Source organism: Schistocerca nitens, chromosome 2 (genome assembly GCF_023898315.1).
Source record: "Schistocerca nitens isolate TAMUIC-IGC-003100 chromosome 2, iqSchNite1.1, whole genome shotgun sequence".
Lineage (NCBI taxonomy): Eukaryota > Metazoa > Arthropoda > Insecta > Orthoptera > Acrididae > Schistocerca > Schistocerca nitens.
In genome coordinates this window covers 485953030-485968781 of record NC_064615.1, presented here as the reverse complement: position 1 = coordinate 485968781, position 15752 = coordinate 485953030, and the positions used below count along the sequence as shown (strand labels likewise).

Here is a 15752-nt window from a genome sequence, read left to right as displayed (position 1 = left end):
TCATCTACATACCTCTTCTGCTCAAGCTAGATACTAAAAGGTATCAGATAGATTATATAATGGTAAGACAGAGATTTAGGAACCAGGTTTTAAATTGTAAGACATTTCCAGGGGCAGATGTGGACTCTGACCACAATCTATTGGTTATGACCTGTAGATTAAAACTGCAGAAACTGCAAAAAGGTGGGAATTTAAGGAGATGGGACCTGGATAAAGTGAAAGAACCAGAGGTTGTACAGAGTTTCAGGGAGAGCATAAGGGAACAATTGACAGGAATGGGGGAAAGAAATACAGTAGAAGAAGAATGGGTAGCTTTGAGGGATGAAGTAGCGAAGGCAGCAGAGGATCAAGTAGGTAAAAAGACGAGGGCTAGTAGAAATCCTTGGGTAACAGAAGAAATATTGAATTTAATTGATGAAAGGAGAAAATATAAAAATGCAGTAAATGAAGCAGGCAAAAAGGAATACAAACGTCTCAAAAATGAGATCGACAGAAAGTGCAAAATGGCTAAGCAGGGATGGCTAGAGGACAAATGTAAGGATGTAGAGGCCTATCTCACTAGGGGTAAGATAGGCACTGCCTACAGGAAAATTAAAGAGACCTTTGGAGATAAGAGAACGACTTGTATGAATATCAAGAGCTCAGATGGCAACCCAGTTCTAAGCAAAGAAGGGAAAGCAGAAAGGTGGAAGGAGTATATAGAGGGTCTATACAAGGGCGATGTACTTGAGGACAATATTATGGAAATGGAAGAGGATGTAGATGAAGATGAAAGGGGAGATATGATACTGCGTGAAGAGTTTAACAGAGCACTAAAAGACCTGAGTCGAAACAAGGCCCCCGGTGTAGACAACATTCCATTGGAACTACTGACGGCCTTGGGAGAGCCAGTCCTGACAAAACTCTACCATCTGGTGAGCAAGATGTATGAAACAGGCGAAATACCCTCAGACTTCAAGAAGAATATAATAATTCCAATCCCAAAGAAAGCAGGTGTTGACAGATGTGAAAATTACTGAACTATCAGTTTAATAAGCCACAGCTGCAAAATACTAACACGAATTCTTTACAGACGAATGGAAAAACTAGTAGAAGCCAACCTTGGGGAAGATCAGTTTGGATTCCGTAGAAACACTGGAACACGTGAGGCAATACTCACCTTACGACTAATCTTAGAAGAAAGATTAAGGAAAGGCAAACCTACGTTTCTAGCATTTGTAGACTTAGAGAAAGCTTTTGACAATGTTGACTGGAATACTCTCTTTCAAATTCTAAAGGTGGCAGGGGTAAAATACAGGGAGCGAAAGGCTATTTACAATTTGTACAGAAACCAGATGGCAGTTATAAGAGTCGAGGGACATGAAAGGGAAGCAGTGGTTGGGAAGGGAGTAAGACATGGTTGTAGCCTCTCCCCGATGGTATTCAATCTGTATACTGAGCAAGCAGTAAAGGAAACAAAAGAAAAATTCAGAGTAGGTATTAAAATTCAAAAGTTTGAGGTTCGCCGATGACATTGTAATTCTGTCAGAGACAGAAAAGGACTTGTAAGAGCAGTTGAATGGAATGGACAGTGTCTTGAAAGGAGGATATAAGATGAACATCAACAAAAGCAAAACAAGGATAATGGAATGTAGTCTAATTAAGTTGGGTGATGCTGAGGGCATTACATTAGGAAATGAGACACTTAAAGTAGTAAAGGAGTTTTGCTATTTGGGGAGCAAAATAACTGATGATGGTCGAAGTAGAGAGGATATAAAATGTAGACTGGCAATGGCAAGGAAAGCATTTCTGAAGAAGAGAAATTTGTTAACATCGAGTATAGATTTAAGTGTCAGGAAGTCATTTCTGAAAGTATTTGTATGGAGTGTAGCCATGTATGGAAGTGAAACATGGATGATAAATAGTTTGGACAAGAAGAGAATAGAAGCTTTCGAAATGTGGTGCTACAGAAGAATGCTGAGGATTAGATGGGTAGATCACATAACTAATGAGGAAGTATTGAATAGGATTGGGGAGAAGAGAAGTTTGTGGCACAACTTGACCAGAAGAAAGGATCGGTTGGTAGGACATGTTCTGAGGCATCAAGGGATCACCAATTTAGTATTGGAGGGCAGCGTGGAGGGTAAAAATCGTAGAGGGAGGCCAAGAGATGAATACACTAAGCAGATTCAGAAGGATGTAGGTTGCAGTAGGTACTGGGAGATGAAAAAGCTTGCACAGGATAGAGTAGCATGGAGAGCTGCATCAAACCAGTCTCAGGACTGAAGACCACAACAACAACAACAACCTCTTCTAACATTCTTAACATGGAGCCAGAGGCTGCAATTATCAATCTGGGAGAAAAATTTACTCTAATGGCTTCTCCTTATTTATACATAGCTACCAAGATCAAAGCTAACCACTAGTAAAAAGTCTATAGGAATATTCCAAATACTAGTGGGAAAGACATGTCCACACCTATTTTCTGTCTGCTTATTTTGAACTTTTAAAACTGCAGTTGTAATTAATAAGAGGTGACTTTACTTCATTTGTTATGGATTGATAATGTTGCAGCTGTTTAGGTGTGTACCACTGAGGACAAAAAGAGCAACAAACAAAACTTTCCTACTAATGAACAATTTATTTTTCATAAGTAGTTTTGTCTTTAATGTTTTCTCTCAGTTTTATAATGAGTTGGCTGTAAAGATAGCTTCATAAATTTCAAATTTTCTTGTGTACTCATGGTTCAGGACAAGTAACTGTTCAAATTATTTTCTATCTTCATGAAATTACATATTTTATTTCAGCATTAAGTAATTAAACTTAAATCTGTTGTTATGACTCATTGAAATGTAATTAGTATTGATTTTGAACTTTAAATAATAGATCACAGATCACTTATTATATTTGAATACCAAATACAGATGCATATTCTTTGTTGTAGAATGACCGCAAGGAAGGAATGACAGCTTTTGTTGAGAAACGAGCACCAAATTTCAAAAACAGCTAATGTGTTCGAAAAACATGTATGCAACAGAGATAAGGTAAGTGTCTCTTATATTGATAGATAAAAAGTAAATAAATATAAAATGCATTTGTGGCAAAGATCATTGCCATATTTATTGAGAAAAAATATTAAAATATGCAGCAAATCATTTGATTCTTCTTGTGATGGCATGACAAGGTTTGTGGTTTATGTTATCATCTACTGTTTTCATAATATTTATTATTCACAAAATAATATAAACCACCATCAATGCTGAATAATGGTTCAAATCTTGCAACTGTCTTAGATCCAAAATTGGTTGTTTCATAATGTGAAAACATAATCCCATTTCAATTATTTTAAGTAAGTGTTTCAAATACATCTTGTTTGTCTAACTGTGGCCATTCTTAGTCTTACAAAGCCTTGTTTAAATTATTTTTTCATTGTAAAAATTTCTTTTCATTTGGGTAAACCTATGTTGCAGCATAGCAAAGGAATAACATATTTCACCCTTTTAAAAGTGGCATTATATATTGATTTGCACGCTTCACAAAAGCAAAATGAATGTAATAGAATCGTGTTGCAGAAATATCCCAGATGGAAATGTAAAGTTAATTAATAACACTGAACAGGGGAGAGGGGCAGATCATGAGCATTCATACGTACAGTCTGCTTTATTATATAATAATAATAATAATAATAATGGTTTATTTGTCCATAATAACTTTTACAGTCGTGGACATAGTCAGTCAGTACGTACATGAACAATAATAATAGATTAGTTGTAGAAATACAGTACATACAACATTAAAAATCCTTGATGGAGTACAAACATTTAGCAATTAACAGCTGCTTTAATTTTATTTCAAATATGTTTCCTTTTAACCTTTTTATGGTTGTTTGTTGTAAAAAAATCTTCAAGCAGAAAATGAATTATGATCGGTTGCTTTCTTATTTCTGAATTTTATGTAGTAATCCTCTTTCTTCCTTGTATTATAACTATGGATATCACTATTTATTATACTGTGCTCCATATTTTCTTTTACAAACAGTATAGTCCTTAGAAAATATAATGAATACACTGTTAGAATATTATACTTAATGAAGTATTCTCTACAGGATTGACATTTACTAATATTCACTATTATCCTAATTGCTCTCTTCTGGGCTCTAAAAGCCCTATCCATGTATACTGTTGGTGCCCCATCCCAAGTCTCAATACCGTATTGTATGTGGGAGTGTATAATACCAAAATAGTTTTGTCTTAAGACTGGTGACGCTGTTATGCTAGAAAGGCATTTTAGCAGATAGGTATTACACGAGATTTTTTTACACATGTAGCTGTTAGGTATTACACGAGATTTTTTTATACATGTAGCTGATGTGCTCCTTCCATGTAAGATGTTCATCAACTATAATACCCGGGAATTTATATTTATCAATTGTTTCAATTGATAACTCTGGCTCAGTACCCACTTGTCTTGATTTGTAATTTAGCATAAACTCCATTAGAATTGTCTTTTCCTTAGTTAATGCCAATTTATTTTTAGTCATATATTCTGTGATGAGGCTAGTGTTCTTCATATTATTTTGCACTGCTAGCTATTTTGTAGGGCCCCAGCTTATGAAGGAGGTGTCACCAGCATAATTCACAAGGTCTGCATTTTTTTGGAATTATTATATCATTGATGAACACAATCAACAGAAAAGGCCCAATAATACTTCCCTGAGGGACTCCATAGTTAAGAATTTTATAAGATGGTTTTACTGCTTGTATAAGTCCCCCAGTTGTATGATGCAACTTAACACATTGTCTCCTGTCAGCAAGGTACGATCTTAACAAATCTAATGCCACTCCTCTGACCCCATAAGTTTCTAACTTATGTAGAAGAATGGAATGATTTACAGTATCAAAAGCCTTAGATAGGTCTAGAAAGGTGCCAATAACTTTGTTTCCATCATCAAGTTTATTCAATACTGCTTGAATAAATGTGGCTATGGCTGTTATTGTAGACTTGCCCTTCCTGAAATCGTGTTGAGACCTTTTTAATATATTGTACTTAGAGAAAAATGATTCCATTTGATCAAGAAATAGCCTTTCCAACAACTTACTAAGTTCTGATGTCAATGAAATAGGCCTATAATTTTGTACATCACTAGTTTTTCCCTTTTTATGCACTGGTCTTATTTCAGTGACTTTTAACAAGCCAGGAAATGACCCCTGTCTGGAAGAGATGTTTATTAAATGTCGCAGTGGCATTATTAACTCATTACTACATTCTTTCAGAAATTTGGCTGAGATGTCATCCCAGCCACTGGATGTACTTGCTTTTAAGTTGGAAATGGTTCTCAGGATTTCCTGTTCTGTAACACACCTCAGGAAGAACGCATTACTGGGATTTAGCACCTGCAGTGGGTTGATCATATCCTCCTTACTCATCTTACTGAATTGATCTATGAATCTCTCGCATACTTCTTTTGGGTCACTAACCAATGTTTCATTGTCCCTTATTATTATGTTGTTACACAATGCCTTGTCATTCCCCCTCCCCCCCCCCCCACTTTCCTTCTTTACTATATTCCACACTATTTTGCTAACATTACAGGAGTGACTCATCTGTTCAGCATACTTCTGTGCCTTTAATGTCTTAAGTGCTTCCCTATAAGTTTTTCTACAGGCTTTGTATTTAGACTGAAAGTACTGCAGTTTGGTGTCTTTAAAAAGAATATATAGATCATTCATGTCATTCTTTAATTTCATCACATTAGGGGGGAGTTCAAGATTCCTGGAACTGTCAGTTTTCTTTAGTATTTTGACCCTTGGGCATACTTGATTTAGAGACTGGGTTAATGTTGTATAAAATATTTCCCACTTCCCATTAATGTCTTCTGTTGCATATAGGCCTACCTGATACCAGTTTGTGTGTGCCAGTTTTTCCTTTAATGCATGATAGTGAAGCTTTCTTTTATAAGTAAATTGTTCCTTATGAGATACTATTTCTTTGTCAGTGTGAAGCTCTAGGACTAATGCATTATGATCTGAAATGTGGTTCTCAACAGTTCCAACTATAAGGTCCTCCTTACTTAAGTTTGTAATAACATGGTCAATACATGTCTGAGAGTCACCTGTAATTCTTGTTGGTGTTGAATTCACGTGGTTGTAATTATAGGACTGTAATATATCAATATATCTAAGGTAACTTACACTATTAGTTAAGGAGTCAATGTTCACATCCCCTACTATTATAGTCTGTTTTTTTGTGAGGTGAGAGTTTATCAATAAGTTCCTCTAAATGGCAAAAGAATTCTTCCATGTAACTGTTAGGGGATCTGTACAGGCTAGCTACTATTAAACTGCTATATCTGAGCTTTATTCTTATGGCAGCTATTTCAAAGACCATCTCACATGCAAGTTTATCCATCCAATCAATTTTTTCACACTGGACATTATTTTTGACATAAATACCAGCACCACCACCGTTATGTTGTTCCCTACAATAGACACTGACAATTTTATAATTACTTAAATTAATGCTGCATAATTCTTCAGTTTTGCACCCTAGTTCATTCACAAGATAAATATGAGGGCTACTAACACTTAGAAATTCATCAATTTGTTCAATTTTATTGGTAATATATTGGACATTTTGTGATATTATTTTGATTTTACTGTGATTTGCGATGTTGTCAAGTATTTCGCCTTCACGTATGTATGGTGAAGGCTGATTTAGTCTAAAAAAGTTTCTGTCAGGCTTCTTTCAGCTGTGAACAAACTGTTTTTATATATTAAGTTTTTCAGTTCGATTCTTTCTTTTATAATTAAATTTAATTTTTCACACAAATAGCGTTTACTTGCATAATTTAAGTGCAATCTGTGGAATGTGTGTTGACCTCTATCCAACTTTCCTATATCTAGAATAGAACAATTTCCATAGTTTGAACATAGTGCCTTAATTCTAATATTCGTTTTTCGTATTTCCTTGTTTACGCACGACTTGTAGATCAGATCGTGCCGATGCGGAACAGTAGCGACAGTTGTATTTTTCTGCTTATTTTCTTCAAGGAAGTTCTTCAGGGCTTCAATGCAGATATCAGCTTCATTTCTTCCCATGTCATTTACACCACTTACACAAAATATAAAGTCGTTGCTACGCAGCATTTTTCCTTTTAGGTCGGCATCTTCTATAACGTTTTTTGTTTTACATTGTTGTATGGATTGGTCTTTTCCTCCACAGCTTTATTCAGAAATGTGTTCAATGTATATGTTGCACACATCTCTTCCTACCCACTCTCTGTATCCTCCTTTTCTTGCCCTTCCCCCCACCCCTGGTCTCTCTGACCACTTCATCCTTCCTTCTCTGTCTGTTCATCTATCCCTCCCCACTCTCTCTGTCTCCCCGTCTCCCCCCTCTCTTTGTTCATCTCTTCCTCCCCCTCTCTATGACCACACTTTTCTTCCCTTCCACATATCAACACCTTTGTCCCCCTCTCTCTGTCCATCTCATCCTTCTCCACACTCTCTCTGTCTATCTCCCTTCTGCCTCTCTTTCTCTGTCCATCTCCTCTTCCCCTCTCTCTGTCCATCCCCTCCTCCCCCTCTCTCTTTTCATCACCTATTTCCCTTTTCTTGAAGTCCGTCTCCTCCTCCCTTCCTCTGTTCACCTTATTCTGTCTAGCTATGTGTATCCTTGCCCCTCTCTCATGACTCACAATCAGACCTGTCCAACTGCGCATGTAACACCTGCAAGAAATGTTGATACTACCCACACAACATGTTCCTCTCTCTGACCATCCTCTCCTACCCTCTCTATCTGACTGTCTCTTCCTTCCCCACTCTCTTTGACTATTCTCTTTGCTTTTCATATCCCACACATGTAGGCTGCCCTGCAAAGCAGGTCAACAAGGCAGGTTGATACTATTCCCATACAGTACACCTGTTGTACAGAGTAGCCTACATATCAGGGGCTGACCTGTTCATGTACCAATGTGTGTGTAAAACATCACTGTTGGATATAGACTGCAGCAGTCTATGTATCGGAGCTTCTTTCCTGAAGCCTTGCCGGCCGGGGTGACCGAGCGGTTCTAGGCGCTACATCCTAGAACCGTGCGACCGCTACGGTAATTTTGTTGATATTAATCCAGGGGTTTTGGAGGAGATGCTGGTTATACATATATATAGTCGATCATATACCAATCTTGTAAAACATACTACTTTGGAAACCAAACTGTGGTATTTTGAGGAGATTGTATTTTTCAAGATAATTCTCTAGTCTGGCAGTCATGATTGATTTTTTATTTTTGGAAAGATGACAGCAGAGATGCTAGCCTTTAAGTTCATGTTTTCTTCATTCCCTTTCTTTGGTATAGGTATAATTCTCTCAAAAATTATCTGAGCTGAAAGGCACATATTGTTTGTTAGTTTAGTCTGGATGTATATATCCTGTGCAGTCTTCAAATTCACAATCTGGCTCTTCATCTATGTCTACAGATATTTTATTTTTATTTTCATTTGATTTTCTTGATTTCATGCCAGGTGATAAATAAAACAAGTCATTGTATTGCTGCCTATATGATATGTGATTGGAAAGTTTTAAGAATGGGCTTGTAATCATACAATGGTGGTGCTTACATGCTACTGTGATGCATCTCATTCAAAATAGTCTCATTCTGACTTAACACACTGACTCCAAAGGTGTTTCCACTTTTGGAAACAGCCCTGGAATTTTTTTCCTGAAGTGTGTTAAGAACACTCTCTGCATTTGCCTGGAGGTCTTCAATCAAGTAAAATCACTTCCCTTTCAGTGAAAATTTCAGTTTAGGAAAAAGGTAGAAGTCCGCAGGGGCCAGATCAGGGGAATATGGTGGTTGTGGAAGCACAGAAATTTTGAATTTGGTCAAACACTCTATGATGGAGAAGGCACGATGAGCTGGATCATTATCATAGTGTAGCACCCAACTCTTGTCTTTCCACAATGCAGGCCTTTTCTGCCACACTTTTTTGTGCAAACACTAAAGGATATATTTTTAGTATTCCTGGTTAATTGGCTGTCCTCCAGGGGTAAATTCATGACCCACAATACTGGTAGAATGGAAAAAATCACGAACTTTGTCTTCACCTTTGACTGACTTTGCCATGCTTTTTTTGGTCATGGTGAGCCTGGAGTCTTCCACTGTGAAGACTGCACTTTAGTTTCAGAATCATATCTATATACCCATGATTTGTCACCTGTAATTACCCTATTTAACAAATCTGTGTCATTTATAAAAAAATGGTTCAAATGGCTCTAAGCACTATGGGACTTAACATCTGAGGTCATCAGTCCCCTAGATTAGAACTACTTAAACCTAACTAACCTAAGGACATCACACACATTCATGCCCGAGGCAGCATTCGAACCTGCGACCGTAGCAGCAACGTGGTTCTGGACTGAAGCGCCTAGAACCGCTCGGCCACAGTGGTTGGCTGTGTCATTTATAGTACGATTAATCAGGTCGTGGCACACTTCTCTGGTCACTTGACAGCACTTTTGGAATGAATTTTGTGGACACTCAATGCATGTTCAGATTTTGAGTTAAAATTGACTGAACTGCATAGAAACTTAAATTAAGTTCATCAGCTGTCTCCCTAACTGTAAGTCTATGATGAAAGTGCACTAATTTGCAAACTTTCACATCATTTTCATTCATTTTTGAGGTGGAAGGACAGCTGACCCGTGTTTCATCTTCAAATGATTCGCGACCATTTTTAAATCTGTTGAACCAGACAAAAACATTTGACTGGCTCATACAATTATCTCCAAAAGCCGTTTTTAATAGTTCATAAGTATCAGAAGCTGATTTTCTGGTTTTAAAACAAAATTTCACACAAACTCATTGCTCCATTTTTACGTCCAGTTTCACACAGACAGAATCCGGCAACAGACCCACACTCAACCAGCTGTCACAGCGAACTGAAGAAAGGAAATGCAGTTTCCTGTCAGAGAGCATTCAAGGACAAGGTAATGACTCACTCCCCACCCTCTGTGTACCTGCCTGCCAAACCAGTAAGCAGTAGTAGATCCATTTTTAAGACTTTCCAATCACACCTTGTACATGAGTAGCATCTTTTGTTTCACCTGCACTGATATCTGCAGGACCACTCTGGACTTTCTTAAGTATTATCAAACTTGCAATGACAACTGAATTATTGTAGTTTTATCCAAACTTTTGACGAGCTTTCCATGTTTATACTCCTTTGCATTTTTTTCTGTTCCTCATATGAGTTATTTTATCTGCATAACACTCTGAGGCACTTGTAAATTTTTTAGCTCTCCTACCATACTATCAAGATAAATATCCACAGTATGGAAAACAGGATGTTTCATTGATGTTTTCATTTTGCATTACACCCTATTTAGTTTCAGGCATGTGTGAAATTGTTATGACAGTAAAATTCTAGCAATCTTTTCACTCATTTTCCTGTGCTGAAGGCGTCTGTATCTATGTGTGAAACACCACTTACATAATAAAGAGAGACTGGTACTGAGTCTTGCTTCATTAACTAACATCATATCAAAATGAATCATTTTTATTAAGAATGCATAGATATTTTAAGAGAGCCCCCAGTGCAACCACATGGTATTATCAACGATTTCAAGAGTTTAAATTTCTGTATGCACACTTAAAATAACATTGAGTCATTTGCATATGCAAACCACACACCTGCATATACTACAAAGTATGATAATGTTTGTGGTTTGTGTTGAGATATTCTTCAGTAGTCTAGTCACTGAACTAAGAAAAGACAGTAATCCATGCATTAAGACATGAGGATTGCTACTTATCTATTGCCAATCATCCATGATCTGTGTAAATTAGGAGTGGCAGTACTTTTTACTACAGCTATCAACTTGCAGTGCAGTGATGCAGAGGTACCATTACTGGCCAGTAGAAGCTGGTTTGGAATTGTATCGCTAACTTTTAGAGGCTGTCCATAAAAGTTTCTGTTGAGGTTCAATACACGATATCAATGGTTCTCAAAGGCTTATTTCCACTAACTGCATTTCCTAAGACATTAAATAAAACTGTCTGTAGAATGATTTTTTAACATGTACTCTTACACATTTGAAATGAAGTGAGATTAAAAATTCTGAGGCTGGTGTCATCTCAGTGATGCAACACATATTATGCATGATGTTAGGAAATACTTTGATGCACTGTTCGATTATTGCTTTGCTAGTTGTAATATTCTTGTTATAGTGCCAACTTTATACAGCACATCAGCACCAACAGACATCCTCTTATTTCACACATAGAGCATAATTTACAGACTCTAATTGATAATCATGTGGTCTTGATTACTAGCAGAGCATGTATGGAAAGCTTTTATGACAATCTCTTTAGATACTAGAATGTTTTTCACAGCCCGTGATACTTCACCATACAATAACATATCAGTCGTGGAACAGTGTATTATCGAAACTTTGTGTTTATTGCCTGTGAACTGTTTCATTTAGCAAGAGTGTAAACCCCCTCAACACCCTGTTTAAAGAGCTCTGATATCACTATGAGTCTCAAAAACAGAAGAGGGTTCCTGTTAAAATAATTAGACATGCCTATTACATTTATAGAACATAATGAATTGTTATCTCTCACAGCTTTAAATCTGAAGTCTTAGTAGCATGTAATATGTATTTCTGCAGAATATAACTCTTACTGTTTACTTTTTGCAGTGTCCTGATGGCGGGAAACATGACTGCAGAGTTTCTTCATTCGTCAGCCATTAAGAACAGTTCAGTGGGCATATCACTCATGTCTTCTTACACCTTCAATGAGAAGCATACTGAGTCCATTTTCTGTCCTTTAACAACAACAAAAATTATTCATAATATTCTAAAAAGTAAAATATGAGGTTTTGAAAAGATAAATTCCTCATCTACTGACATTCAACTTCATCATCTAATGGTAATGAGATGTGCTCTGTCAAACTGGCTGATCATAATAACAATAAAAAATATTTTTCAAGTGCAGACACAGAGAAGATGGTGCTGTGTGTTCCCTAATTATAGGAATCTAACAAAGAGGCAGCATGCACTTAATTGTGTGTATTCATTGTTCTTGAAGCTGTGGCAGCATCTAACACAACAAGAAAATTAGCAGGTACCATAAGAACACTAGCATTGCACTGATGTGATCAGCAGATGGAGCAGATGGTCCGCTGTTGCAGGGGCAGTATAAGGCATCAGATCTTAAGCTTGACACTCCCATTATACAATGGGACAAAAAAGAAGAATAGGATAGGTACCTACATGCTTCAAATAACACTTTTCAGGCTTCCAGAAATGCAAAAACCATTTGCAACTTGCTGCTCATGGGTACTATGAGAAACTTTATCCACCTTGTCTGACCAGCTAGCTATATTTATCAAAAAAACTGAGAATACTAACAATGGAAAGAGTAAAGGTAACAGTCCACTGAATATCTGACCTATCGAGTGAAAAACAGACAGACAAATAAGATTTTAAACACTGATGAGTTTTCTGACAATGTTCTTTTTCAGCAAAATTGGTTAACAAAAACAAACAATCATATACACATGAAACTGCATTATCCTAGCTTAGATGTTTGACACTCTCCCAATACAATTACTGTTTGAAAGGTTCTTAGGAGTATTGTTGGACCATTTTGTCTAAGGTGCACAATATCTCCATCATGCAGCTGTGTCAGCTAGCTGTTGTGGTTCACCAATTTTATACACTGGTCCATTAGAAAAACACAGATTCCTATAAGTGAGGCACAGACACTGCACACACAACACAGGCAAGTTCGGGTGCAAGCTGCTGACATCAGTGAATGTACGTGGGTAAGGTGTTGGTGCCAGCTTAGCTCTCCTGGCTTTGATTCCTCATCAGTATTATCTCACTGTATTCCATTGTCTGTAGCCAACCATGCATTAGTTTCACCAAAACCAGTGTGTGACGGAGGGTGAGAGAATCCTGATCTCTCCATAATTCATGCTTTGTTCTTTATCAACACAGTGCTCAGCAGCTCTAGATTATTCTGGCTGACCTAGTCTTGTGTGGTCTAACTTCATAGCCGAGTGGTCAGCGTAGATAGCTGCCAAGCGGAGGACCCAGATTCAATCCCTGGTACTGTCAGGATTTTTGCTTGATGAGGGGCTGGTATAGAGTGCACTCAGACTCATGATGTCAGTTAAGGAGTTACTTGAATGGGAAGTAGTGGCTCATAGGTCTGGAAAGTGGTGTGCTGACCGCATGCGCCTCCAAACTGCATCACTTGAGGCCAAATGGCAGCAGCTAATCAACATCTCTTGAGCCTTAAGGTCCCAAACAAGGTGTGTGTGTGTGTGTGTGTGTGTGTGTGTGTGTGTGTGTGTGTGTGTGTGTGTGGAAAGCCTTCCAGTCTTGAAGGGCAGCCTGCCAAAATAAGGCAGGGAAACCATCCTAGTGGAGTTCTCCGTTTTTTCTGGCTGCTCTGGAGATCTAATGCATGCTGGTCAGAATGCGCTGTGAATCTGCCTACTGGCGTGTCTGTTCTAGACAAACATACAGTGGAAGTGGCTGAACTTTACTGGCAGTCTCTCCAAATCAAGTCCTATGAATGAGTGTTCTGGGATGTTCTAAAAATGAAGGATTCGTTGCTGCCCTATGTGACCACACCTCAAAGGTATTGTGTATATGTGTCCAAAAACATTTAGGTTTGAAAACTGCTGATTGAATTTCTTTGTCCTTGAGGTCTTGCAAAATAAGGTTAGCTACTGAGGGTTTTCCTCAAAATATTGGTCACTGAACAAAAAGTGAAGAAGATGATTGAAAAGTTCTAGAATCTCCTCTTCCATCTTAGTCCCTATAAGTTGCAGTAAATTGTTCTTTTTTATTTCCAGCAATTTAAGTAGAGCGTGTTGTTCATTACTAAGTTCATATTTCCAGAATGTAGTATGCATTTAAATTGGTTGATTCAGAAACTTTGCCCGAATAGACTTTTTACATATAGTTGCATATAGGGCAAATTTTTGTAAATGTGTTTTCTTATTTATTGGATATTTTACTTATTCTTAGTAAAGTATTATTTTTTTAATGTATGATAAATGCCTGATTCACAATGAAATAGTTAGTTTGGGGATCTGATGTGAAAGATGCAGCAGATTTTTCCATTGGGATGACTAGAAGTGTGGGAACTGGGAAAGTAAATGAGGCCCGTCAGTGGTTTTGTAGGATATGTAGTACAGATAGGAAGATAGTGCAACAGGAGGGGAAAATTGCTGCCCTTCAGGCTGAATTAGACAATGATAGGAAAGATCTACACTTGTTAAGAAGAGAGAAGGGTAAGAAGGGTAAAGAGAGGTGGAAAATGCCAACAGGTAACAGAAGGATCAGGCTTAGAACTTCATGTGACAGCTTTATGGTCAATGTGAAAAATAAGTTTGAACTGTTGCTTCAGTTAGAAACTGATGTAGGTCCAGGCAGGGCAAAATAAACTGTCACTTGTAAACTGGAAAGTAAGAATGCAGGGGGAAGTCAGGAAAGGGAGAGTAAGTCTTGTTGCTTGGTAGTTCTCATGCTAGAGGTGTGGGGCAACTTTAACAGAATGAACTAAGCTCAGAGTATTTTTTTTAATCTAGTGCTGGCCTGGAGCCAGTGACAGAGGATTTAGGATAACCTTCTAAAGACTTCACCAAGGAAGACATTGTAATTGTAATTGGTGGGCTGGGCAATATTATTGACAGAAATCCTGGGTACAATATAAAGTGTGACATGATAAAGATTGGTTCAGCATCAAGGCATATCAGTGTTGAGTTTGTATCTGTTTTGAGATGCCACGACCAACCTCATTTGAACTCTTCTATCGGGAGAGTTAATTTGGAGTTGGAAAGGCTGAATGTGTCAGGTGCAGGTTCACGTATTTGTGTGGTTCCCATTGATTCTGCCAGTAGGTGGGATCACATAAGTAGTTGGCATGGTCTTCATCTTCAACACTAAAGGGAAGGATAAACTGGCTGTGTCAATAGCAGAAAATATAAGGGGGAGGGGGTAAAGTACCAGTGGTTACAGGTGTCAGAGCAACAATTTCTTCAGGATAGAAAGGACAGAAAGAAATAAAGTTTTAAGAGAGGTTGGGGTTGAAACAAATCTTCACTTTGTGAAAAGAAACCAAAGAGCATAATTCTGTCATACTGCATCAGGACAAACAGCACCTTGACAAAAATTTTCAGCAGTCAGCAGAAATTTTATTTACACCCAGTTTTATCTCAGTCAATGTGAAATGGCAGATATCCTTATTGCACCAAAATATTCAAGGAATAAGAAGTAAAATTAATGAACTACCTATTTTCGTAGATGAATTAGAGTCAACAAACACAGCTGGCATAATCTGCCTCGATGAACATCATTTGACCACCAGTATAGATGTGTTAAGTGTTACAGGATTTACATTTGCATCTCACTTTTGTAAAGTAGAGATGGAGAAAGGAGGAATTGCACATTGATCAGAAACTATCATAGATATAAGAACACAGACATTCATAAATTTTTCCTGGAGCAGCATACAGAAGCTTTTGTGATGAAGTAGAATTTCATAAGAGTAAGCACATACTAAGAACCTGCAGATAATTTTAATCTGGTCATAAATTGTCTTGAAGCTTAGGGCAAAAAACAAAGAAACGGTGTTTGCTGGTGATGTTAAAGCAGATTGTTACTCTTTCAGTAAGAATTTACTGCAGCCAGTAACATTATCATTCACCTTAATTTCTGCTGTAAACTTCCCAGCTTGGGTAGCTAATTGTGTACAA

General features: G+C 37.5%; 1 protein-coding gene across 1 annotated transcript in view; it reads left to right on the top strand.

The window, feature by feature from the left end:
• LOC126234457 (enoyl-CoA hydratase, mitochondrial-like) overlaps positions 1–11964 on the top strand; it is a 65946-nt gene extending 53982 nt beyond the window's left edge. Inside the window, exons 8-9 of the mRNA XM_049943151.1 lie at positions 2924–3023; positions 11677–11964. Of these exons, the coding sequence (XP_049799108.1) occupies positions 2924–2989 (66 nt within the window). The 3' untranslated portion in view covers positions 2990–3023; positions 11677–11964. The remainder of the gene's footprint in view (positions 1–2923; positions 3024–11676) is intronic.
• The last annotated feature ends 3788 nt before the right edge of the window (positions 11965–15752 follow it).